Below are 26,727 nucleotides of genomic sequence, written 5' to 3'. Positions count from 1 at the left end.
CTCACCTTTTCTTCTGCGAGAGGACAAAGGAGACGATTACGTACGCACCTGATGACTGGAACAATGTCCCTTTGAGAGCACTGAAACGTGGTGGTTGAAGTGATTTGTGGTGTATTTTCTCTGCTCTTAATTGGGTGTCTAAAGCGCAGGAGAAAGGGGATACACAGCGGACCTGCCCTGACTGGTTCCGTAGCACAGCAAATGGAAAAAACCTTATATTTGGTTTGAAACGACATACATGATGAGGTAACCCCAGACCCCATCCTCAAATATTTGTCAGTTTGTCTGAGAGTGTACAGCGAGTTCATCAGTGTTTGAGTGTGTGTGTGTGTTTATGTGAATTTCAGTGGGATTTTGAATATGTGTGTGTGTGTGTGTGACACTTTCTGCACATTTTGAGTAAATCCAGAGTACGCTTGGAGACTTTGGGTTAGTCAGCATGAGAGAGAGAGAGCGAGTGTCGAGAGAGAGAGAGAGAGAGAGAGAGGGATGGACAGAGTGAGACAGAGTGTTTATTTTATGGTAAAGGTTAAAAAACACAATGATATTTTCATGATTAAAACATGAATATACATTTAAGCTGTAAGACCTGTATGAGGGTGTGTGTGTGTGTGTGTGTGTGTGTGTGTGTGTGTGTGTGTGTGTGTGTGTGTGTGTGTGTGTGTGAGAAGGGTTTTGTATTTCCTGATGCTGAGACAAGTGTGGTTTGATCTCTTGCCATAAACAGCCTCAGCTCTGCAATTATAGCCACCGGTGTGTGTGTGTGTGTGTGTGTGTGTGTGTGTGTGTGTGTGTGTGTGTGTGTGTGTGTACGTGTGTAATTGCTTACGGCCATGTGTAATAACCTGCAAAAAGGCATCTTAAATTTCCATTCGTCATTCGCATTCTCAAAGACACACACACACACACACACACACACACACACACACACACACACACACACACACACACACACACACACACACACACACACACACACACACACACACACACACACACACACACACACACAGGATGTGTCGTGTCATTCTCTGAGGAAACAGAGGTGATGTCTTCCACTCCGGGGTTAACCTTCAAAGTAATGGCGTGTGTGTATGCATTACTGTTCCATGTCAAACTTGATGAAGCCACCCAGAGAGGTCCACTATAGCCTTGAACTAACCCAGATTCTAGCCCTATGTTATAATATGTCTCTCTGACAATGTCTTCATTTCCCTGTAGCTGTGGTTTTGTAGACCCATGTCTTACAGATGATTTAAGATGTTTTAGGTCCTTTTATTCTTGTACCAAAGTTGAATCGATGTCATTCTGATGAGCTAGCCAACATAACCTGAATTTTTTTTCTCAAATAACCAATCAGGAACCTCCCTCGGTTTATGCTTCCCAGCAGCTTGTTTGGAACAGTTGGGGATTTTTTTTTCTTCTTTTTGGCTAATAATGTTAGGCATATAAAATGTGATTCCAGGATGGTAAAACTAAAATAGTTCCAGACCCCTTGGTGTTGAGCTGTTGTATTGTTAAATACAAAATGCCCTTTGGATAGAGATATGTTTATCGAGTTGAATGGCTTGCTCTCCTCTTACTTAGGATGTAAGCAGATCGAACTCAAGGAAAAGTTAAGATTAGTCTACGATTTCTTAATAAACAATGCGATTTCCGAAAAAAACATCCATCGCCTTTCTTTAGATTTACATGTAACCATAATCTTTCTAACCCTTTTGCTTTAAAAGTATTCAAAAGTATTCCATACCTTTCTTTGACCACTGTCACTAGCTAAGGACAAAGCGGAAATGTCGCAAATTAATTAACTCTATTGCCCATGATGCAAACAAAAACGTTTTAAGTTTATATTGTTTTTAAGCTGATGGTTTGCTGTGGTTAAACTCCCGGACCCGAGGAAAATTGCAAAGAAAAATGGGGAAAGTTTGCATAAACTGTTTCCCAGTAGTTAGGTTTAGGTGAGGGCCTGGTGTGGGGGAAACTGAGGCTTAGGACTGGCGGGAAAGGCAATCAGCACCAGAAAAAAGTCCATCCAAAGCGGAGCGAACACAGAGAAAAGTCGTCTTGCCCGTTGCCGGAGCCGCCTTCAGGCTCCAGGTTCAGCGCAACTCTATTTATTTGAGCCTCCTCCTATTCCACGTCCATCTGAGCTTACCCAAATACACAGTGGGTGATTACACCCCACAGTGGGTGATTACCACCCCACATCTCCACGCGCCATTAGCCCCCTGCTGCACACGCTTACCCTGCGAGAAGCTCCTCTCTTCAACCGCCGGGCCACGTGAGGAGCTCCAGCGGCATGCACGGTCAACCTATGGGCCCCGACGCACATGTGTGTGTGTCTGTGTGTGTCTGTGTGTGTGTGTGTGTGTGTGTGTGTGTGTGTGTGTGTGTGTGTGTGTGTGTGTGTGTGTGTGTGTGTGTGTGTGTGTGTGTGTGTGTGTGTGTGTGTGTGTGTCTGTGTGTGTGTCTGTGTGTGTGATGGTTCCCAGATGAAAAACATTAGGACCCCCGCTCTCTCTGCTTCGAGCAGAGAACACTGAGCATATTGTACAATCAAATATATCACCATAGGACTAGAACAACATACATACACAAGGTGTGAGTGGCCCAAAGACACACACACACACACACACACACACACACACACACACACACACACACACACACACACACACACACACCACACACACACACACACACACACACACACACACACACACACACACACACACACACACACAGAAACACGCAGAAACTCTCTCACACACACACACACACACATATACACACACGCCAAGAAACATCAAAGTGATGAGGTTTAGAATGCACATAGCTTGCGGGGGGGATTTTCACCACGCCTGTGTGTGTGTGTGTGTGTGTGTGTGTGTGTGTGTGTGTGTGTGTGTGTGTGTGTGTGTGTGTGTGTGAAAAAAAAAACTGTGATTGAGAAATATGTGCGACAGTAAAGTAGAAAAACGGAATTAGTGCTTGTGTGTGCGATTTGTGTGTGGAGAAGGGAAGTCTGGTCAAGTTCATTTCAGTTTTCCACTTTGTTTTAGCGCTTCTCTCTCCTACCTCTCACAACAGAGCACATGCGTGATATGCACGTGTGTCTGTGTGCGTGTGTGTAGGTGTGTGTGCACTTGTTCAATCCAGTCACTGTTTTCCATCAGTGTTCACACCTCACAGAGGGAGCTGCAGGGTCAACCCAGAACACGGACATGGATTACCTAATATGGAAATAGCATTGGAACATGTACACACATGCACACACACGCACACACACACACACACACACAAAGACACACACACATACACACACACACACACGTTGTTGCACAAATGCATGCACTCAAGCTACACACACCAACAGACACTGAACAGAAACATCAACACACACACACACAAACACCAGCAGAGACACCCACACAAACACATACACCCACACCCACATACACACAGGGTAAAGCCTTGACCCCACACACAAGAATATGCCTCTATGTTCTCAAACACACACGCACGCACACACACACACACACACACACACACACACACACACACACACACACACACACGTGCAAGGACTGTTAAATGTCAACACATACCTTATTGCCTGTGCGTCAACTAACAAGTCTGTTTGTGTTTTTATTTATGAATCTATGTAATGTAAGTGTGTGTAATCTTGCCGGCATGTATGTACCCATGCATATCTGTGTATTCATGTGTGCGTGTGTGTGTGTGTGTGTGTGTGTGTGTGTGTGTGTGTGTGTGTGTGTGTGTGGGTTTGTGTGATTATGCATGTGAGTGGGGGTCCAGCTGTTCTCTCTGAAACTCTAGTGCACATCAAGGCGGTAGCATGCGTTTGAGTTAACATATCTATCACGTCCACCGCCACGTGCCCACTTTGAAACACACCCACCCTCTGCCTACACACAGCGCTTTGAACTCTATTCACGGTTTACTGGACTTTATTATTTGTAACCCAGCGAAGACGACTCACCACGCGCTTACACCGATGGCCTGAAATGCAAGTGAGAAGCGCCAAGCGAAAGTAGCTTTTTGGGCGGTTCTATGGCGATGTTGCTATTATACCGGCGCAAAAAATGACTCTTGCGCCCGGTGCAAATCTAAAAAGGGTTGGTCTGAAGTAGCCTAATTACCCGTAGGTGTGGTTTGGGCGTAACGTGCAATAAACCAATGAGAGTGCCAGCTCCCATCCCCTTTAAGAGCCATGAGCGCAATCGAGTCTGACGAGTTGATATTTTGACAGTCTCTGATGAGACAGATGCACATGAATTTCAAACTTCAAATGGCTCAGTTCATGGCCAAATAATATGGCCTAATTCACACATGGAATAAGGTTCTCCTCCACAACTTCAGAAATACTCAAAGTACTCAAACTCAGAGTCCTCAAATAAATTTTGGCAAAGAAAACTTATATGATATAACATATAATATGCGGTAACTGTGGTTCTATTTTAATGATATACGCAATACATTATAAACATTGTTACTTATCAATATTGTATGCATGATCGTTATCGACTTGTGTTCCTTATATGCATGTGTCCCCCCGTTAATATACATTGCGAAATGTCACTTTAGTCTTTTTATGTTACTTTTACCAAATTAAATTCTCTTTTGCAAGAGATTCTCTTGATATCACAGTCCAAATTTTAAATACATTTAAATAAAACACATATTTCAGAACAAGCAGATAGCTATATAAATAGCTATCTGAATCAGTCTGAAAGGCCGCGCCTCCCTAAAATAAGCCAATCGGCAACACCTGAATGCACTTACATTTATCACAAAAATCACAAAATCCAAAACAGACGAAAAAAATAAATAATACATGAACATTAATGCAGAAACCTTTACCATAATAGCTGGAAGGTTACCTGACACAACATGATGCATGCGGATGGTGTTTGCCCCACCCTTCTGACACTTCAAGGGCGTCAGTTGGAGCGCTACATTATCTACAGCTGCTGTTTGCCCAGTGTTGAGTGCAGAGCTCTGCAGTGATCCGTAGGAATGCCAGATAGGCCTTAAACCAGCCTCACTTCAAAAAGGACAAAAACCTCTCCAACCTGCATGTCTCTGCATTTATAGTGAGCTTGTGTATTGTGTGTGTGTGTGTGTGTGTGTGTGTGTGTGTGTGTGTGTGTGTGTGTGTGTGTGTGTGTGTGTGTGTGTGTGTGTGTGTGTGTGTGTGTGCGTTTGTGTGCGTGTGTCTTCGCATGAGTGTGTGGGGGTTTGTTATTCTCATGAGCACATGCTTTGTGTAAGCATAGGTGTTGTTAAGAAGATTATAAATCCTGTTTGCAAGATTGCTTAATCTGACATTGTGTCAATGTGTGTTTAGTCTGAATGTGTGTGTATGTATCCGCTGGGTTTATCTGTGCGTGCGTATGAATAATGTGTGAGTATATTCAGATTTTGTGTTTGTGTGTGTATGTGTGTGTGAGTGTGTGTGTCTATGTGTGTGTGTGTGTGTGTGCGTGTGTGTGTGGATGGGTGTGTGTCTTTGTAAATTCGTAACGACTTTCGAATTCTGTCAAGAAAAGTGCCATGTAAACAAAGGTTATTATCCTTATTAACTATTAAGAAGTGTGTGTGTTTATATTGTGGGGGTGTATCCTGCGTGTGTGCGTGTGTGTGCCAGGATGTATCTGCCCCTGCTTGTCCGTGTGCTTTGTTGGGTTGACTTCAAAGTGGCGTTCGTGGGTCGGTGGTTTCACGCTGACGCCGGGCCTTTGATGAGCGAGTGTTTACGGCGTATGAAACAATACAGGCGGTCATCACACAACACGCCGCCCAGACCTACACGCTTTGATCCGCCGACCGGGCTCCGACACAACCCGCACCGCTGCTTTAATAAAGATGTCATGAGACTCTATCATCTCTCTCTCCCCCCCGCTCTTGTGCCCAATCTTTGTCTCTTTTGTCTGTTTCTCATTTTCTCTCCCTCACTCTACCGTCTTCTTTATTACTCTCTGTCTCTCTCACTCGCTCTAACAATCTCAAATCAAATTCTAATTGAAATTCAAAATGCTATATTGGCACAAAGGTTATTTGGACAATATTGGCAAAGCAATACGATCAAAACATTATTTGAAACCGTAAATACTGAAAGCAGACAACTAGGCAATCAAAAAACATCTGTAGCTCGAGCTCTGGCTCTCACCCAGTCTCTCTCACCCAGTCTCTCTCTCCCCCCCCTCTCTCTCCCCCTCTCTCTCTCACCCAGTCTCTCTCTCTCTCTCTCTCTCTCTCTCTCTCACACACAGTCTCTCTCTCTCTCTCTCTCACCCAGTCTCTCTCCCTCTCCCTCTCTCCCTTCCCTCTCTCTCTCTCTCTCTCTCTCTCTCTCTCTCTCTCTCTCTCTCTCTCTCTCCTCTCTCTCTCTCTCTCTCTCTCTCTCTCTCTCTCTCTCTCTCTCTCTCTCTCTCTCTCTCTCTCTCTCTCTCTCTCTCTCTCTCTCTCTCTCTCTCTCTCTCTCTCAGGGTCCCCCTGGGTCAGGGCGGAGAGACGAGCACCACTGGAGGAGGGAGATATTTAATGACTTGCTGAAGGGCACTCAGGCAGAATGAAGGAGATGCTTGGTAGGCTTTGAGGGGCGAATGAATTGTGGGGCGGTTGTCAAGCAACACAGAAAATAGAGATATAGTTGAAGTTGAGCTGCCATTGAGCAAGCCATTCTCGCAACAAAGTTATCGGTGCACAGGTAAGGTATGCACAGACGGACAGACAGATAGACAGGTAGCCAATGTAAGACAAAAAGACAGACAGACAGACAGAAAGAGGCAGCAAATGTAAGACAGAGTGAGACAGATAGACAAATGGATAGCAGTCATGGCAGAGCTCTTCAAGTGTCGGTTGACAGGGGTATAATTCTGCGGCTTATTCTCAACATTTTACAACACGTTCGACAACATCCTCAACTCAGACTCTCCCCGACTCTGCCTCCCTCCCTCCCTCCCTCCCTCCCTCCCTCACCGCCACAGCTTTGGTCTTTCGGCAAAGAGAGCAAAGGCGCGCGGCCCAAGACAGACTCTAATTGTGACAGCGCCTCAGCAGTCAGCCAATAGGAACGCAGCATGCTCTGAAGGCTGCGCCGGTGCCAGAGAGGTGCTCCAGGTTCAATGAGAACCTGTGACTCTCTGCATTACCGCCAGAGCGGCTGATGTGGGAACACGTTCAACATTTTCACTTTTATGAACCCGCTACAACGCAGATGTCAATGTCTTTTTTCAGCAAAATATAAAAAAAACATACCCCAAATGTAGCTTTCGTCTAACTTGTGGAACCCTTTTTTTCTTTTTGTTCCTGAAATGTAACTGTGTGATTCTCAGATTTTAGAGTACTATTGTTGGGTACAATTGAGAACTCTTTCTGTGTCCATGGAAACAATGAACAGAACACAGCACATAATGTGTGTTAATCTGGTGATCATTTGTCAGCACACTGCCAAATGCTACGTGCACACATGCAAAAATTCTGCAGAACAGTGGAACAGTCAGCACAAGGGGATGGGGAGGTCTCAAATTCAAGCTCAACTTATCAGCGTGTGTGTTTGTGTCTATCTGTGTATGGGTGTGTGTGTGTGTGTGTGTGTGTGTGTGCGTGTACAAGTGTGTGTGTCCACGTGTAGCTTTGTGTGTGCATGTACTTCAACAAGCTGTCGCAATGATCAAACCAAGGGCGATAACACGGGCGCCAACACACACACACACACACACACACACACACACACACACACACACACACACACACACACACACACACACACACACACACACACACACACACACACACACACACACAACACAACATTTATGCTTTTTTGTTATCTACACACACATCTTTGAGTATTTTCTCCTATTGAACCTTTCCATGCCGCTCGTTCATTCCATGCTTCAAGTTTGAAACAGCGACAGATAAGCCGTTTTATCAGATTTCCTGCCGGTGTTACCGCACATCGGGGAGACTGTGATCCAGGCAGCTTTGTCTACCCTCCTAACGTTTATCACAGCAGGGCTGGGGGAAAAACGACATGACTGCGCCGTTTAAAACCTAGATAACCGCCACTGTGCCTGATAAACCTTCTCAAGAACATTTTCTCCTTGCCTTCTGCGGTAAACATTTGAGTATGAATGGCGGGCATGTCCTCTGATTCTCTCCCGTTTTGTTTGGCTCCATGCTGCCTTGCGCCTCCTGCCTTGCACCTCATGCCTTGCGCCTCCTGCCTTGCACCTCATGCCTTGCACCTCATGCCTTGCGCCTCCATGTCAGGAGGAGGAGTAGGAGGTGGAACGAGGGGGGATGTCAGCGGTGGAATTTAGAGAAGGGAACAAAAGGGGGGGCAATTAGGAGCTCAATTCACACTTCACGTCTGCATTAAGACTTCAAAGCTCACACACACACACACACACACACACACACACACACACACACACACACACACACACACACACACACACACACACACACACACACACACACACACACACACACACACACACACACACCGCTTTCATTAAGGGAGAAAAAAAAAAAAGGAAACAGTTTAACAAGCGGGAGAATAAAAGAAGAAGAGACCGAGAGACAGAGAGACCGAGAGACCGAGAGAGAGAGCGAGGGGCCGATGGCGTTGAATGCGTGGAACCGGTTTTCTTGGCTTTGATCGTTGCACAACAACGAGCAGTGAAATCGGACAAAAGTTTCTAAAACTTCAAAAGAGTACAACCTTTTTTAAGTAGCGGGCCCTATCTCTGTAATAATTACAATGAACAAGCCTACACTCCACACACATACCCCTACACGCACACAAACACACCCCATGCCCCCCACCAACCCCACACGCACAATCACCCCCACACATGCACACACAGACACACAATCACACACACATTCTCTTTCGGGTCTCTTCAAACACGTCTTGCTAATTGTGGGGCCCTTGGGGCCCTTGGTGGACCCTCGAGTGCTCTCAGGGCCTATTCACTGGCCCTTCGGCAGAGCTAGGGCCTCATCATGGGCCCGGCGCACGACAATGGGGCCACGGGGGGGGGGGGGACAATGTCCACCTGCTAATGAGAGAAGACTCCTTCAACATCCACGCAGAGGCCCCGAAGGAAGGGGCCCGCTGTCAGCCAGTGTAACAACAGGACATCACCGTCTTTGTAGTGTGTGTGTGTGTGTGTGTGTGTGTGTGTGTGTGTGTGTGTGTGTGTGTGTGTGTGTGTGTGTGTGTGTGTGTGTGTGTGTGTGTGTGTGTGTGTGTGAGTGAGCAAGAGAGAGGGGATTGGGGTAGGGATGCACACACATTAGAGGTATGTGAGGAGAAGAGAGTCAGACCACATCATTAGGTGTGTTTCTAGACAGACCTACGTTTTTTAGTGTATGTCCTATGCGTGTGTGTGTGTGCGTGTGTTTGTTACTGCCCGTGTGTGTGTCTGTGTTTGTATGTATGACCATGTGTATTTGTGTGTGTGTATGTATGTGTGTGTGCGCGCGTCTGTGTGTGTGTGTGTGTGTGTGTGTGTGTGTGTGTGTGTGTGTGTGTGTGTGTGTGTGTGTGTGTGTGTGTGTGTGTGTGTGTGTGTGTGTGTGTGTGTGTGTGTCCTGGGGGGAGCCTTGGTGAACAGCGCTAATCCTCTGGTCCGTATAATGGCCACTAAGCTGTCTATTGAGGGGAACACGACCCCCCGCAGCCTACTCTTATCTCCACTCAGCCTTTCATACATGCTGACACTGTCTCCTTCCTTCCCTCAATCTCTCCCTCCTCCCTTCATTCCATCGCTCCGTACTTCGCTCCCTCTCTGCCACTTTCCTTCCATAGCTATCCTGTCCTTCCTCCCCTCGTTCCCTTTTTTATTCCGATCGTTGCCTCCTTAGTTTGTTCCCTGTTTCAGTACATCCCTGTTTCAGCTCAATCCTTCCTTTCCTCCTCTCTTGCTTGTTTGTCTCTTTCCGTCCTACCTACCTTTCGTCCTTCTTTTCCTCCTTTACTCCCTCCTTAACTCCTTTCTTTAGTACATCGTTCAATCCTTCCTTTCCCTTCTTTCTTTCTTTCTTTCTTTCTTTCTTTCTTTCTTTCTTTCTTTCTTTCTTTCTTTCTTTCTTTCTTTCTTTCTTTCTTTCTTCTGATACTACCTCCTTCCTCCCTTGTTTCCTTCCTTGCAACCTTTCCTCCTTCTGCTAGACTACAATATTCATAACGTGGAGTCGATTGAACCGTAAACATCTATGCTGCTTGCGATGAAATGTTTGCATCAACTCGTATCAAGCAGTGATAAAAATAATGACACAATAAATTCTTCCAAATTAAGAGTCCTTGCGTCATCCTCACCTGACTTTATCACAATACATCTGTCTCTTATACCAAGGTAACTCTATCAGGACCACATCTGTTAGTTGGAACACGTAATATGTTGTAGGTATCTCATGCACTGTCTCTTACACTAAATGGGCGCTCATTGAGCCAAAACATTCGGTGGGGTGCGGGGGGTGTGTGTGTGTGTGTGTGTGTGTGTGTGTGTGTGTGTGTGTGTGTGGGGGGGATATCTACCCCACACATTAGCACCGCGGGACGGCTGAGGTGCATAAGCCGCACAAAAACGCGCTAGGTATGCAATCTGGAAACAGCTGCGGCGTGGAGAGAGAGAGCGTGACCTCATCCTCGAAACAGAATCGAATTGTTTCAAAGAGGACGATAGAGGGACACGGGGAAAGGGAAGGAGGGAGAATGAAAAGGGAAGGGAGGGGGGGAGAGGCAGGGGGAGAGAGAGACTGGAAACAGAGGGAGAAAAAATGGGGGGGGGGGAGAGAAACGGAGAGAGAGAGGGGGGGGGAGGGGGGGGGGAGAAAGAGGGAGAGCAGGGAGCGAGAAAGAGAAAAAGCTAAAAGAGAAAGGAAGATAGAGAGGGAAAAGTGTAAGCAGAGATGTGGAGGTTCTGGTCTGGATCTCCGTGGCCCACTGCTCTCTGTGCTTGGATGCTGTGTGTGTTAATTGAGTGGTTCAGGCCAGTGCAATGGAGAGGCCATGCAAACAGACAGATGGCTGCAGTCAAGTCCAAGCTAGCAGAGGCCATTTAAGACCCATTAGTGTTCTGAGAGAGCTTGACTTGGCATACCACCTATAGACCAAGACTTAACTTTACTAGACACACACACACGGACGCGCACACACACACACACACACACACACACACACACACACACACACACACACACACACACACACACACACACACACACACACACACACACACACACACACACACACAGATGTAAATGGAGCGTGAAGGCAAACAGGGGGAAAGAGAGAGGAGTTGAAAGACGAAATAAGCCTGAGAAGGGCTGAGTCTTCCAAGGAACACACAACCCCAGAGAGGCCGAGAGCGTGAGAGAGGGACAAGCCTTCACCGTTGAGAGACAAAGGAAGAGAGAGAGAGACATACCTTCGCTGTTGATAAAAAAAGATCGAGAGAGAGAAATACCTATACATTTGAGAGAGAATGAAAGAGTGTGGAAGAGAGCGAGAGAGAGAGAAGGAAATAGGGCGAACGAGTGAGCTAGGAAGCCACATCTTCGATCCCTAAGGAAGAACACACACACACACACACACACACACACACACACACACACACACACACACACACACACACACACACACACACACACACACACACACACACACACACACACACACACACACACACACAGCTTGATACACCTTGGTCCTCCTGTCATCTTATCATATGACACATTAGGGTGTGGGTGTTTAAAACTTTACGTGTCAAGTAATTCCTTATACCTATAAATTAATGTGTTAGTATGAACAAAATGTCAGGTTAATCACCGAACCAAAGCCCAGCATTGTCCTTTGGTTGCCACCGTGTGCTCAGGGTCCTCACTACACTAGCAGTGTAGCGAATAGACACCACACATTGCAACGACTATATTGTATATCCGGTCGTAAATGCGTGATACGTGTTGGACAGAGGTTCAACAGCCTTTTGCGAACACGCCAATTTCTATTTCATCAGAGGGTTAAGAGTGTATTGTGAATTGTGTTTGATTGTATATGAATGCGTGAATTTATTTGTGAGTGTGAGTAGCATACGAGTTTAACTAGTGTGTTCCGTGCCTGCATTGAGTACTGCATTCAGCACTCAAACGTCCCCTCATCTCCTCTACACACACTCACCCTGAGCACCTGGCGATGGCAGAACACACACACACACACACACACACACACACACACACACACACACACACACACACACACACACACACACACACACACACACACACACACACACACACACAATGACCTGCATGTTTATATCCAGTAGGAACCAGGATTTCCGGGACAAGGTTGTGTCTAGCGCTGTATGGGGGCCCTATCTCTCTGTCTCTCTCGCTCACTCTCTGTGTCCGTCTCTCTCTTTCTATATCACTCTCTCTCTCTCTCGCTCCTCCCTCCCATGCATCCCTGTCTGGTTAAGCTGCATCAGTCTGAAGCTTCAAGAATGGAAGCAGGAGTCTGACGGTTGCACTGGGGAGAATTCAATGCTTGAATTTCTTATGTTTCCATTCAAACAGGATTTTTGGTGAGATTTTCTTTTATCGTGCACTATTCATTTTCATGAAAGCCCGGTGCTCCGTGAATACATTGTTAGCACCATCTTGATATAAAGATGCATGTGCTGTGTGGCTAATTACTATGTATGCTTTTATATTAACATTCATTGTATTGAGATTTCTTTTCACAGCATAAGATTGACAATTTCGGTGAAGATCTGCCATCCCCTACAATCTCATGACCGAGAGAGAGAGAGAGAGAGAGAGAGAGAGAGAGAGAGAGAGAGAGAGAGAGAGAGAGACGAGAGAGGAGAGAGAGAGAGAGAGAGAGAGAGAGAGAGAGAGAGAGAGAGAGAGAGAGAGAGAGAGAGAGAGAGAGAGAGAGAGATCTCCCTTCGTGTAGTTTTCTGCCTTCATAGTCAAACTCTTAGCATACACGTAACCCGAGCACAGCCCTGGCAGAGGAAAAACACACACATACACACTAACATACAAACACAACCACACATACACACACAATCATCAGCGCACACAAACTGTATAAGAAAGGACTTGGTTATGTATTATTTACGGTATACTACTTTGTATTAGAAGACTATAGGTGAATTAAACAGAGAGAGAAAGGAAGAAAGAGATAGATAGACAGATCATTGTGTGTGTGTGTGTGTGTGTGTGTGTGTGTGTGTGTGTGTGTGTGTGTGTGTGTGTGTGTGTGTGTGTGTGTGTTTTTGTTTGCAATTTTAATCTCAGTTCAATCTTTAATTGAGATATCTGGTTTCTGGTGTGTGTGAAATAGGATGTAAAGGAGGCTTGGGTTAAGAGGGGAAAACACACACACACACACACACACACACACACACACACACACACACACACACACACACACACACACACACACACACACACACACACAACACACACCACACACACACACACAGGGGATATGAAGGAGGTAGGGAAATTGGTTTGCAACTCGATCTGTTGTGTTTCTGTCTGAGGGACAGCTGCAAACTTGCACACTGACCTGGAGAAAGAGTGAGGAGCGAGGGACGATAGAGAGAGAGAGAAGAGAAGAGGGAGGAAGACCAAGAGGCAAGAGACAGAGGAAAACAAGAGGAAAGAGAGAGAGAGAAAGAGATTGGAAGAGGGAGGACGAGAGATTAAGAAAGTGAGAGAGAGAGAGAGAGCGAGAGAGATTTAAAGAGGGGGTTCACTCAATGCAAATTGTGTGTGCACATTGTTTCAGAATGTAATACAAACTAGCAGCCACGTTTAACAGCTTCATCGGTCCAACTTAAATTGACTCCAATGTTAATACAAACACACACACAATAACGAGCTTCCAAGAAAAATCCTTACAGTCAACAGTCAAACAGACACACATATGCACGTTATACACAGACACACACACACCCCAATGGCTTCATGTTGGAACCATTCATACCCACACAAAAAGCCAGAACAAGCAAGCGAGAGACAGAGGGAGACGGGGTGGACGAGGCGCAGATTTCGGCAAACAACGTTGAGAATAAGCCGTACAATTAAACAAATTAGTCAGTCGAGTCCAAAGATTCTGTGCACTCTTGATGACTCCCGACTTGATGTCTGATAGCTGTCCGTCCGTCCGTCCGTCCGTCTGTCTGTCTGCTGTCTGTCTGTTTATCTTTCTCTGTCTGTGCATATCTTACTTTTGCACCGTTAACTATTTTGTGAGAATGCCTTGCTCAGGGGCACCTTAACTTCAATTTGAACCCTGTTTTCCTTCGCCCCTCAAAGCAGACCAAACAGTTCTGTGTCTAAAAAGCCTTAAAGTGAGGCTGAAATGTGTGCGTTAGTCTCTGAACTACACAAATCCCTGGAGCAGCTTAAATATATATTTACAAGCACAAAAGTTCACCAGTGGACTCTTTAACTTGCACACATTCACACACACACACACACACACACACACACACACACACACACACACACACACACACACACACACACACACACACACACACACACACACACACACACACACACACACACACCTGTCACAATTAAAACATGAATGGAATTCATGAAATTTCCGGCTGCCTTTTCAGATCTGTGTCTCCGCAGCCGGTGCCTAACGCCCGGTACTGCACACGTTTTTACTGTAACCAGATTCAGCTAATATGCTGTGAAAAAAATTAGAGAAACTTGTGAAAACATTGATCTAATTACTTTGGCGTTGAGGAGGGAAAAATGAGAGGGCCGGGGGAAACAAACGATTGAGTGTTAATACGAAAAATGTGTGAAAGATAGCGTGGATAAAACGCGAGAGGAAAACAGAGGAATCTGACGCAGGTGTTGCCTCTCTAATTACTGTAGGACCACACAGGAGAGGAGAGTATAGACGAGGAGGATGAAGGAGGGGAGAGGAGAGGAGAGGAGAGGAGAGGAGAGGAGAGGAGAGGAGAGGAGAGGGGAGGGGAGGAGAGGAGAGGAGAGGAGAGGAGAGGGGAGGAGAGGAGAGGAGAGGAGAGGAGAGGAGAGGAGGGGAGGGGAGAGGAGAGGAGAGGAGAGGAGAGGAGAGGAGGAGAGGAGAGGAGGAGAGGGGAGGAGAGGAGAGGAGAGGAGAGGAGAGGAGAGGAGAGGAGAGGAGAGGAGAGGAGAGGAGAGGAGAGCAGAGGAGAGGGGACATCATAGGCAAGGAGAGGAGGGGTAAGGAGGAGAGGAGGTGGAGGAGGTCAGAGGACAGGAGTGAGGAGAGGAGATAGGAGGGGAAAGGAGAGTGGACAAGAGAAGGAAGGAGACGGCAGGAATGAAATAGGGGAGAGGAGAAAGAGTGAGGAGAAGAGTCGTCAAGATAAACTCTCCTTTTGTTGTCACTTCTGCTCTCTTGGTGCTGGGGAGGTACAAACAGAGAGGAAAGAAGGAAGGGTAGACCGAAGAAAACAACACACGATACAAATAAAGGAATATTAACGGAAGCCCCCACTCCAGTGCTGGGGGTTCTAAATGTTCCACAATCGTTGTTTGTGGAAAGATCTCCTTTCCCTGTACGGGAACGAACACAAGCACAGGACACGGAAACAATCTGCGTTGGACAATCCTTACCAGGCTCCGGTCATCAGTGCCCATGCTGATTTTTTCCAACTATAAAAACACGGAGGGGGCCTTGCTTCCATGACTCCGGCTGAACTACTTTCCATTCTTAAGTGCCTCTCCAAGGACACTCCAAGGCACACTTCCAGGCTAGAGTTACACACGGGGGTCATCTCTGAACAGCCAACCACTTGTGAAGGGCTTTCAGCCGCATTCTGGTTGACTGTGTGGACGTGGACCGGTTTGGACCGGCGCTGGGCTTTGTGTTCGATTGGTCTGCTCTACCGTCTGGTCGTGTCAGCTGTCTGTCCGTCTGCATCCGATGGAAATTAGTTGTGATTTTGTTTTGGTTAGTGGTGATCTTCGCTGGGCTTTGATTAATGACAGATTTATATTACAGAACCGCAGCGGTTGTGTTTGGATTAGGGAGATTTAGTGGCTGAGATTATGGTCTGTTTGAGTTTTTCTTGGATTCTTTATGGGAAAAATACTTAATCCACAGATGGCGGATTTGTTGAAGAACCATCTTACAACTCCAGTCACCAGGAACACAAAGTACACCTTTAATGGAAGTGTTTAAGGTAACTATTTAGGGTGGAATATATGATGGTCAAGTTTTAACATTGATGCATTCATGGAACCATTATAAATTATATAGCTAGATTGTTATAAAATATATTCATAGATAAGCATAAAGGATGATGGTTATGCTTGTTGACTATGCTAGTTGGCTAAGCCAGCTGGGTAAGCTAACTGGCTATGCTCGTTGGCTTTGCTAGTCATCCATGTAAAGTAGCCAGGAGTAAGCAGCCAGTGAGAGCACAACAAAGCACCTTGATGACCGATTGGAGTCGACAGTGCATTAGTGGGTGAGGTGAACAGAGGTGCAAGTCAACGATGAACGTTTCACTGGATCTGACAGCATAGCACGGTTACCCAAGGCAAGGTTTGGAGGGCTACAGAATGGCTGCCTTGCCTCTGGGAGTCCAGTGGTTTTGATCCGAGAGGAAGCATGTGGGGACTTTAGGTCGCACTCTGGGTCATTCTGACACGAAATACCAAGCACTACGAAATGCAAGGTGAGGCTTTTTTCTAAGTTGTCCTTCCCCCCTCTACTGTAGAATGGTCAAATAACCGACTGAATACACACTGAAAAAGTAGTCTCTGTGGCACACATGCATTACTTATTTATTAGTTAGAAGTATATCAATGCTGTTTAGAATAAGCATTACAGATGCATTACATTACGGAAAGGATCGAGAGAAGGAGAGAAGGAGAGAAGGAGAGTAGGACGAAGGAGAGAAGGAGAGGAGGGGGGGTTAGAGGTGATACAGATTGGGCAGCAGGGAGTGAGGAAGGAAAGGTGGTGAGGGGGTGGAGGGGTACAGCTGCCTGTGTAGATGACATCAGGGGCAGCTGTTGAACTTGCCCCCCCCTACCACCACCACCCCTTCCCTCTGCCCCCCCCCCCCCCCCCCCCCTGCCCTCAGAGTCTAAGCCCTGCTTTGAAGTTCAGGACAAAGGAGGTGGAGGATGCTTCTGAATGGAATTCCTCCATCGATACATGGGAACAAGTGTCCACCTCGCCGGTACAAGAGTTTGTCTTAATGCCGACACAGAACGAGCCAGGCATTTACTCGGGATTTGGATTCCCCCACTAAGGGGTATTGTACAGACATGGATAATAGATGCAATCCTTTGCCTGCGAGAGCACTGCAGAGTGGCTATCATCACAGCGTGTCCCTGTGTAATAGACACAAACATGGGACACCACACACGCACGCACGCACACAAACCCCCCCCCCCCCCCCACACACACACACAAACCCACACACACCTACTTGTAACGCCCCCCCAACAAGAAGCGTACAAACACAAACATCTCTCCAAAAACAAAAAGAGCTATTCATAATGCGCCCTACCCAAACCCCAACTCCCCCCCCCCCCCCCACTCGCCCACACACACACACACACACACACACACACACACACACACACACACACACACACACACACACACACACACACACACACACACACACACACACACACACACACACACACACACAGAGTCACACACACACACACCACACACACACACACACACACACACACGCAGCCACATGCAGCGCAGCAGAGCCTGCCAGTCCGACCTGCCGCAGAGACGCTCTGGCTTCATTACCACATCAAAGCACGCTCAGCCTAATTGCCTAATTAGGCCCCAGAAATCAAAATGGTCCAGCCAATGGCAGGCCAGGATTGGGAAATGAGGCAAGACAGAAGTGGGATAAGAACCTGAAAAGGAACAAAGGCAAGAAAAGGAGGGAAAAGTATAAAACGAGAACGACCAAATGGCTCCGAAGAGAAAAGAAATCCAAGAAAAAGTGCAAAAGAAAAGTAGAATGTAGTCATAGGGAAATAACAAGCAACCCAGCTGCACTGCGTTTTTGTATTGTGTGTGTTGCCCACATCATTCCCACACAAAGATACAGAGACGTATACGCACACGAAGAACCTAAAGACAGAGTCCTACATCACGATCACCTACGCACATGTACACACACACACACACACACACACACACACACACACACACACACACACACACACACACACACACACACACACACACACACACACACACACACACACACACACACACACACACACACATCGTTCATATGCTTTCCTTCAGCATTATACCGCATGTTCTGCCTCAACGCATAGTACAATTGAAAAATTCAATTCACGGAAAACATAATGTCTTTCACATGTCGTTCCATATGTTTGTGTGTGTGTGTGTGTGTGTGTGTGTGTGTGTGTGTGTGTGTGTGTGTGTGTGTGTGTGTGTGTGTGTGTGTGTGTGTGTGTGTGTGTGTGTGTGTGTGTGTGTGTGTGCAGCGTCTCCGTGTTCGCCTTTGTTATTTGTGAACACGGGTTCTGTTGGATACAGCCTAAAGGAGAACGACTGCATCAAAGATAGAGATCAAAATCCAAACTGTTCAAGCCCCATACAGATGGCAAACATTTACATCCCTAAAACCATATACCTTGCATATGTCGTTCATAGATCACGGATCTAAGACACACGGCTCTAACAACTTTGGGGCTCGCTCAAGCATACAACATGTCCCCCCAAACAAACATGCACAACCCTTCCGTTGGGATTCAAAGGTGGCACGGAGAGAGGTAACGTCTCAAATCTGCGTCTCAAACACAAACCCGTCCAGTCCCCCGAGACGCTCATGAGTGTGGAAAGAGGCCGGAGTGAGAGCCTGCAGCAGAAGGCGCAGCAATGGCCTTGGAGAGGCGCTCAGTATCGGGGACTCACCGATCACGATGAGGGTGTAGTTGATGTTGACGCTGCCGAAGCCGTTGGCGGCCTTGCAGACGTAGGTGCCGGCGTCCTCCGTCTCCACGGCCTTGATGCGGAGCGCGAGTGGCAGCACCCTGAAGCGCGACCAGCCGCTGTGGATGTTGCGGCCGTCCTTGGTCCACATGATGAGCGCCGGGGGGTCCCCCTCCACGGGGCAGGTCAGCTTGACGGTGCGGCCCAGGCGGATGGCCTGACGGTGGGCCACGTGCTCCGACACGCGGGGCGGACCTGGTGTGGATCACACGGGCAGGGGTTGAGTTAAGGGACGGGATCTCTGCACAAAACCTGTCTTATCAACGCTGCGTGGGGTGCCTTAGTTTTTTTAAAACAGACGCTGAAAAGGCTTTTATAATGGAAATGATTGTTATTCAAAATAGGGCTGCATATTGGCCAATCGCCAGGAAAGTATCATGCTGTGTATGATTCACAACATATGCGACGTGACTCAGAATGTGACATGACTCAGAATGAAGAATAAACAGAGATCTTATATGACATGACTCATCTCCAAAGTGGAAGCGATAGAGCCCGAGTTGGAAGGACCGGGAGAAAACGGAGGGAGAATAGAAGAGGGAAAGGGTTTTAATGGTAAATAGAAGAGTGGTGAGAGAGAGAGATAGTCATAGGCAGGACGGAGGCAAAGGGAAAGGAAGTAGGGAAGAAGGGAAGAAGGGAAGAAGGGAAGAAGGAAAGAAGGGAAGGGAGCTTGAGGAGGGAGAGAAAATCAAAGAGAGAGAGATAGAGAAAGAATGGAGGAAAATATGAGAGAAATATGAGCGAAAGGAAGATAAAGAACAAAGAAGGGTAACAGAGGCGCTTGGACTGATGGCATGGAGGGAGTAGCGGGGATGAAGGTGTGACTCCCCTGACATCACCCCGCACACACACACACACACAAACACTCACACACGCACACACGCACACACACTTCATCTTCACCTGAGCCCGTCTGCACACTTCCAGTCTGGGACTGCAACGCAGACTAACTAAATATGGGCCTTGAACACGGGCCGACGTAGTAAGACTGTAACTCTGACGAAAGACTCAAACTGAAACAAACTTGAATTGGAGTTAAACTCAGACAGCTCCCCCCTGACCGTCGCCCCTCTGTTCTGTCTGGCTCGAATACCTCCAAGACAGAAGCCTGGGTTATTTAGGCGAGGATACACGTCCAAAAGACAACGGCCAGACATACAAGCCCTCCCGACCCGCGGGTTTGGAAACCTTTTAAGGAAAGGACAAACAGTGAGCAGTTTTCATGAGCAGTCCTTCAAACTGTCGAGCCCAGCAGTCCCTTATCTGATAAAGTGTAGCGTACCGGGTGATATTCTGGAGAAAACAAACACACACACACACACACACACACACACACACACACACACACACACACACACACACACACACACACACACACACACACACACACACACACACACACACACACACACACACACACACACACACTGCTTAATGTAGCTGCCCTTCACTGAGTGTGTTTCATTTATCCACCCGTCTTATCAAATCAAAGATACGCAGTGCGTACTCATATTTGCGTAGTTCTGGTAGTCTGTCCTTGTTTAAGGTTATACTAACTGCTGTTGACCTATATTGAAGGGCAGCGATTGCAGTACACTTGATGTATACACATTTACTAAAAGGGGGAAAAAAAATAAAGTAAAGCAGAAAGTATTACAATAGAGTGAGGCAGAGAAGTATTTCCATGCTTGACAAAGTTTGATAAATAGAAAAGAATAGGTCATTAACTATTTGAAATATGCTGAATTGAATTAAGTGTAGGTATAATAACTATGATAAAGAATCGTTAGAGTACATAAACGGAGGACTTGTAAATGGAGTACGAGGAAAGTAGAGAGTAGACAATCGCAAGAGCCGCAAAGAAAAAAAGCCATTATACGGAACTAATATTGTGCGTTTCCACGGCGACTTCTTTCTGGTTCCACAGGGGAGGGGCCTAACGCTGACACCTTGATGGATGGCAGAAGGTGAGATGTGTGAAAAAGACATTAGTCACAGTGAGGGCTATCCACAGAGGGCCGATCTCGCTCCCTCTTCTCTCGCTCCCTCTCTTCTCTCGCTCTCTCCTCCCGCTGGCCCTGGAGCCGGAGGGACCCACACAGCTGCATGGCATTCTCATCAGACGCATGGAGTCTCTCCCTCTCTCCCCTCATCCCTCTCTCAGTCCCCAGCCCATCTGCTAGAGCCCCTTATGCCCAATTCGTTCTCTCTCTTTCTTTCTCTCCGTCTTTTTAAATTGTAGCTTGAAATTCTCTGTTTTTTACTATCCATCACATGCAACTCCAAAACTTGAAGTCTTTCTTTATGTCCTTCCTACTCGCTTTCTATCATTCCCTCTTCCCCTTCGTTGCTTCTTTCTGTCTTTGTTTCCATGTTTCCTACTGTTCTATCTTTCTCCTGACATTAACCCCCTCCCTTTCGCTCTCACACTTACGGATTCAAACCTCTTCCTCTGGTTCTCTCCTTCCTCACCTTCCTCCTTTGCATGTAATCTCTTTTCCTCCGTCTCCCCAATCTCTCCATCCACTGTCCCTCTCGGAGGTTTTACACATGTTATTTTTCAGTCATTGATTAACTCTCTCTGGCTCCCAAAACACACACACATATTTGCACCTGCACAGGCAGACACAGACACACACACACACACACACACACACACACACACACACACACACACACACACACACACACACACACACACACACACACACACACACACACACACAAACGTCTTTTTCCCTGTTGATTTACTGTTTTACTGCCTTCTGTTTGATACAAAGCCCATTTTCAGATCTACAAATACTCATAAATACAATGACACAAAGAGACGCACACACACACACACACACACACACACACACACACACACACACACACACACACACACACACACACACACACACACACACACACACACACACACACACACACACACACACACACACACACACCTATAACTAATAACTGGTACACAACCAGATACAGGAGCAGGACCTCCAAATGAACCTCTCAACGTTCAACAGTTAACCTCCTCACCCCACCACTCTCCGCTCCCCCCTCCCCCCCACATACCTCCATCACCTCCACCCCCACCCTACCTCCTCCTCACTCCCAGATAAAGGGAGCACTCGGCCCCTCCCTCCTCCTTCTCCTGGGCTTGGAGTAAAAATCATTTTAATTTGTCTCTCGGGGCTGAAAGTGAAGCATGCAACAAATCTTTTCTTCTTTCTCAATTTCACCAGAAACAGGGTCGCTGTGTGTGTGTGTGTGTGTGTGTGTGTGTGTGTGTGTGTGTGTGTGTGTGTGTGTGTGTGTGTGTGTGTGTGTGTGTGTGTGCGCAACAGTAGAGGAAATGACAGGTCTTTAAAAAAGTCCAGTCTGTTTAGTCAATTTGGGACTGACTGCGATCCCTTGGCTGTCACATGCACACACACACACACACACATACATGCACACACACGCAAAGGCACAAACGCACACGTAGACACCCCCATAAATGCACACACACACAAGCAGATGCACATAGACACAGATCCACACACACACACGTTCAAACACACGCACACACACACACGTCACACACACTTATTTTTCCGTGGAGTGGGAGAGCCAGGATTGGAGCAGGCTGTCTCTTTTTATAATCAAATCTTATCTATTCTAATCTAATAGAATATATTAATATTAATACAACCAAGTCCTCCTAACCAAAGACAACCCCACAACCAAAAGTAAATATCATATGGGGCCAAATAATAAAGAACAAATTATCATGTATTAAATAAGTGCGAAACAGTGTTGGTCAGAACGCAGTGTGTCGGCCCCTGGCCCCTTTGGGAGCCCAGGTACGGCCACGTCGGGGCCCTAAGGTGGGGCTGGTGCTGGAGTCAATGGAGTTTGGAGGGGAGGTTGTTGTTGGCACCGGGCTCTGACTGCAGAGACACCAGGAATGCTTTTGATGGAGAGCCCTTAACGGCAAGACCCAGTGCTAATGCACTGTGCAAGGCCACTTTGTGTGTGTGTGTGTGTGTGTGTGTGTGTGTGTGTGTGTGTGTGTGTGTGTGTGTGTGTGTGTGTGTGTGTGTGTGTGTGTGTGTGTGTGTGTGTGTGTGTGTGTTTGTGTGTGTGTGGCAATTATCACAGACGGTAATCCGTTCAGAAACCAAGAAACCAAAAGAGGTTAAAATAAATACTTTTCCAGCGTTTTTTCGATTTTATAGTTGTGAACTCATCTGCCAGTGTTTTCCATATAAAGTTAGAGTCTTTGAGAAATACAGGTTAGACAAGTGATACATCTATACCTAACTACACCGAGCCTCACCTAGATCTACTTGGCTTCTCTGATACTCCCTCTAATCCATCTACTTAGCTACTTAGCGTCTCTCACACACCCTCTCTCGGCCTCCACCCCCAATTCACTTGACCTCTTCTCCTTCCTCCGTCATTCATTCATTTATTCATCCCTCCGTTTGGCCCTTCCTTTCTACTGTAATAACTACTCTCATTGTTCCACCTTCCTATTCACCTCCCTGCTGCACCTGTCAGCTCTGCCGTGGATCAGAGACCTTCCACAATGAGGACATCGGGCGCGGCCAATCAGAGGCTGGCGTGTCACAAAACACAGGAAACCGCAGTGAGAGGAGGGGAGGAAAGCACTTAGAGGCCGATTAAAGCTCTACCTTTCCCACACGCACGCACGCACACACACACACACACACACACACACACACACACACACACACACACACACACACACACACACACACACACACACACACACACACACACACACACACACACACACACACACACGCACGCACGCACGCACGCACGCACGCACACACGCACCCACACACACACACACACACACACACACAAATACAACAACACACAAACAAAAAGGACATAAACCTTCATAGTAGCTTTGATGTCATATAAATATGGGTTCCACCCTGGCTTTTAAACCCTGTTGTGTGAAATAAAGGCGTACAGGGTACTGTAGTGTTTCCCTCTCAGCTGAGAGGTTCCGGGTGCAAAACCCCAGTGTCCGGAGTCTACCTGCAATCTTTCATGTAATTGTGTCCCATTAGGTTGCTAAGGCCTAAAAAAAAAAAAAGTTTGGTTCCTGTTGGTTGTCAGTTGAGGTCATGGGTAGGTAGGGAATTTTTTTTTTCCAGCGGCAGCGAATGATAGGTAGGTTGTTTTCATTTAAAAACGAGAAAATTCGCTCATCTTTGTACAGAATGAAGAGGTGCTGTACAAAAAAGTAATTATAGTTTGCATCAAAAAAAAGAATATTTATTTTTTATTTATTTTTTAAAGCTCATAAAATAATTTGGGTCGCACATAAATTGACAGGGTCGGTCGGAAACCGGAACCGAACAAAACATTATTTTAGGCCTAAGGATACAATATACATCTGCTACATTGTAAATACAGGTAGACAAAAGTATTTGGCAAATACAGTGTTATGAGCAGTTTGACTTTATAGCACTGTCCCAGACTACCACATAAAGTACAGGTGATGTGGTCATCTGTAAAGTATTACAGATTAACAGATTGCCTTAAAGTTGTGATTTCATTAAAACTACAACCTTATGGCTTAAATAAAAACTCTGTTGCTATAGTTCCACAGATTTGCTCATTTCGTTTTGAGATGTTTCTCTTGGGGGTGCCAACACACAGGGGTCAGTGAAGACAAACCTGTGTTTGTTGTCCCCTTCCACTTTCATTTCCACACGCCATCAAATAGTGAGTGCTATGTTTTACAAAAGTCAGACCACGGACCCAAAATACACACACTGTGGCTGAGGGAGAGAGAGAGAGAGAGAGAGAGAGAGAGAGAGAGAGAGAGAGAGAGGGGAGAGAGAGGGTAGAGAGAGAGAGAGAGAGAGAGGTAGAGAGGGAGAAGGAGAGAGAGAGAGAGAGAGAGAGAGAGAGAGAGAGAGAGAGAGAGAGAGAGAGAAATAACCGAGGCTGGGATGGGGGGGGGGGGGGGGGGGGCAGGGGGTGTGAACCTGGAACATTCTTTCAAAGCTTTTAAAGTGCGTTCCTGTGACCACAATATGCAGAGTATGCGTGTGTGTGTGTTTGTGTGTGTGTATGCATGTGTGTGTGTTTGTGTGTGTACATGCTGAAGGTAAAACATTTGGCACTACTTAACTAAGAAAAGACAAAGGACTGAAAGAAATAAAAAAAGGGACACACAGAGAAAGAAGAAGCATAATGAGAGGACGCACGATGAGGCATGAGAGGAGATGGATGGGTGGATGGATGGATGGATGGATGGATGGATGGATGGATGGATGGATGGATGGATGGATGGATGGATGGATGGATGGATGGATGGATGGATGGATGGGTGGGTGGGTGGGTGGATGGATGGATGGATGGATGGATGGATGGATGGATGGATGGATGGATGGATGGATGGATGGATGGATGGATGGATGGATGGATGGATGGGTGGGTGGGTGGATGGATGGATGGATGGATGGATGGATGGATGGATGGATGGATGGATGGGTGGGTGGATGGATGGATGGATGGATGGATGGATGGATGGATGGATGGATGGATGGATGGATGGATGGATGGATGGATGGATGGATGGATGGATGGATGGATGGATGGATGGATGGATGGATGGGTGGATGGATGGATGGATGGGTGGATGGATGGAGGTCAACAATAGAATGCAGGGAGGACAACTCTTCCTCTAAAATATATCATATATATTATAGTAAACTGTACTGTGCAACCTCAGTAAAACCATAACGCACACGCACACATTTTACAACAGAGAAGAACACCAACAAAAACCTGAAACAGAGAATAGTAGAGAGAGGTGAAACATGAAGGAATGATGGAAGGAAGGATGGTTCAATGATCAGCTGCGGTAGGAGGCGGCTCAAAGATCACCACATTGCTTTTCTAGCGGCCTGCTTGTGTTTATTGAATGCAGATGAATGAGCTAGCAAAGGGCCGGAGCGTGAACCTAACCCACGTTGTTCTCTGAAGAGCTTGTATGTATTTGTACGTACCAACTATATAAATACAGCATGATTTATAGATAAATGCTTGAAAACCCTGTGCAGACAAACACACACAAACAGGCAAACATGGCAGACAGATATACACACAGGAGAACAGAATGACAGTCAGGCAGACAGACGGTCAGACAGGCAGACAAACAGGCAGACGGGCACATCCACCTTCACCTCTGACCTTTGCCAAGGCCTCGTTAGGCTGTGTGTGACCTACTGGCGTGGCAGGTGCACGGGGCCAAACACACATGTTATGTGAGGTGGGGGTCAGTCCATCGTCAGTCAGTGTCAGTTAGCCATCAACCCTCGAGACCCCCACTGCCCCTGTCTGGCCGCTTTAAACCCGCTCTACCCACAGGGAAAAGAGGCTTGACAGGGAAGGAGAGTGAGAAGGAGAGAAAGAAATGGGAAAAAGTGAGAGGAAAAGAGAGGGAGGAATAGAGCAAAAGGTTAGAGAGGGAGAAAGAGGGAGAATGAAAACGAAAGAATGCTAACTGATACAAAATGTAAATAGAAAAGAAGTACGTGTTTGCATTTGTGTCTGTATGTGTGTGTGTGTGTGTGTGTGTGTGTGTGTGTGTGTGTGTTTGTACATGTGAGTGTATG

General features: G+C 46.7%; 1 protein-coding gene across 2 annotated transcripts in view; it reads right to left on the bottom strand.

The window, feature by feature from the left end:
• The window catches only part of fgfrl1a (fibroblast growth factor receptor like 1a), a 73,067-nt gene that overhangs the window by 14,738 nt on the left and 31,602 nt on the right, over positions 1-26,727 (bottom strand). For both annotated transcript variants that reach the window (XM_056600062.1, XM_056600064.1), the window contains exon 3: positions 18,998-19,270. In XM_056600062.1, coding sequence (XP_056456037.1) covers positions 18,998-19,270 — 273 coding nt within the window. The remainder of the gene's footprint in view (positions 1-18,997; positions 19,271-26,727) is intronic.

This window comes from Gadus chalcogrammus, chromosome 10 (assembly GCF_026213295.1).
Source record: "Gadus chalcogrammus isolate NIFS_2021 chromosome 10, NIFS_Gcha_1.0, whole genome shotgun sequence".
In the NCBI taxonomy this organism is placed as follows: domain Eukaryota; kingdom Metazoa; phylum Chordata; class Actinopteri; order Gadiformes; family Gadidae; genus Gadus; species Gadus chalcogrammus.
Note: the sequence above shows the minus strand (reverse complement) of the source record. Positions and strands in the feature narration are given on the sequence as shown.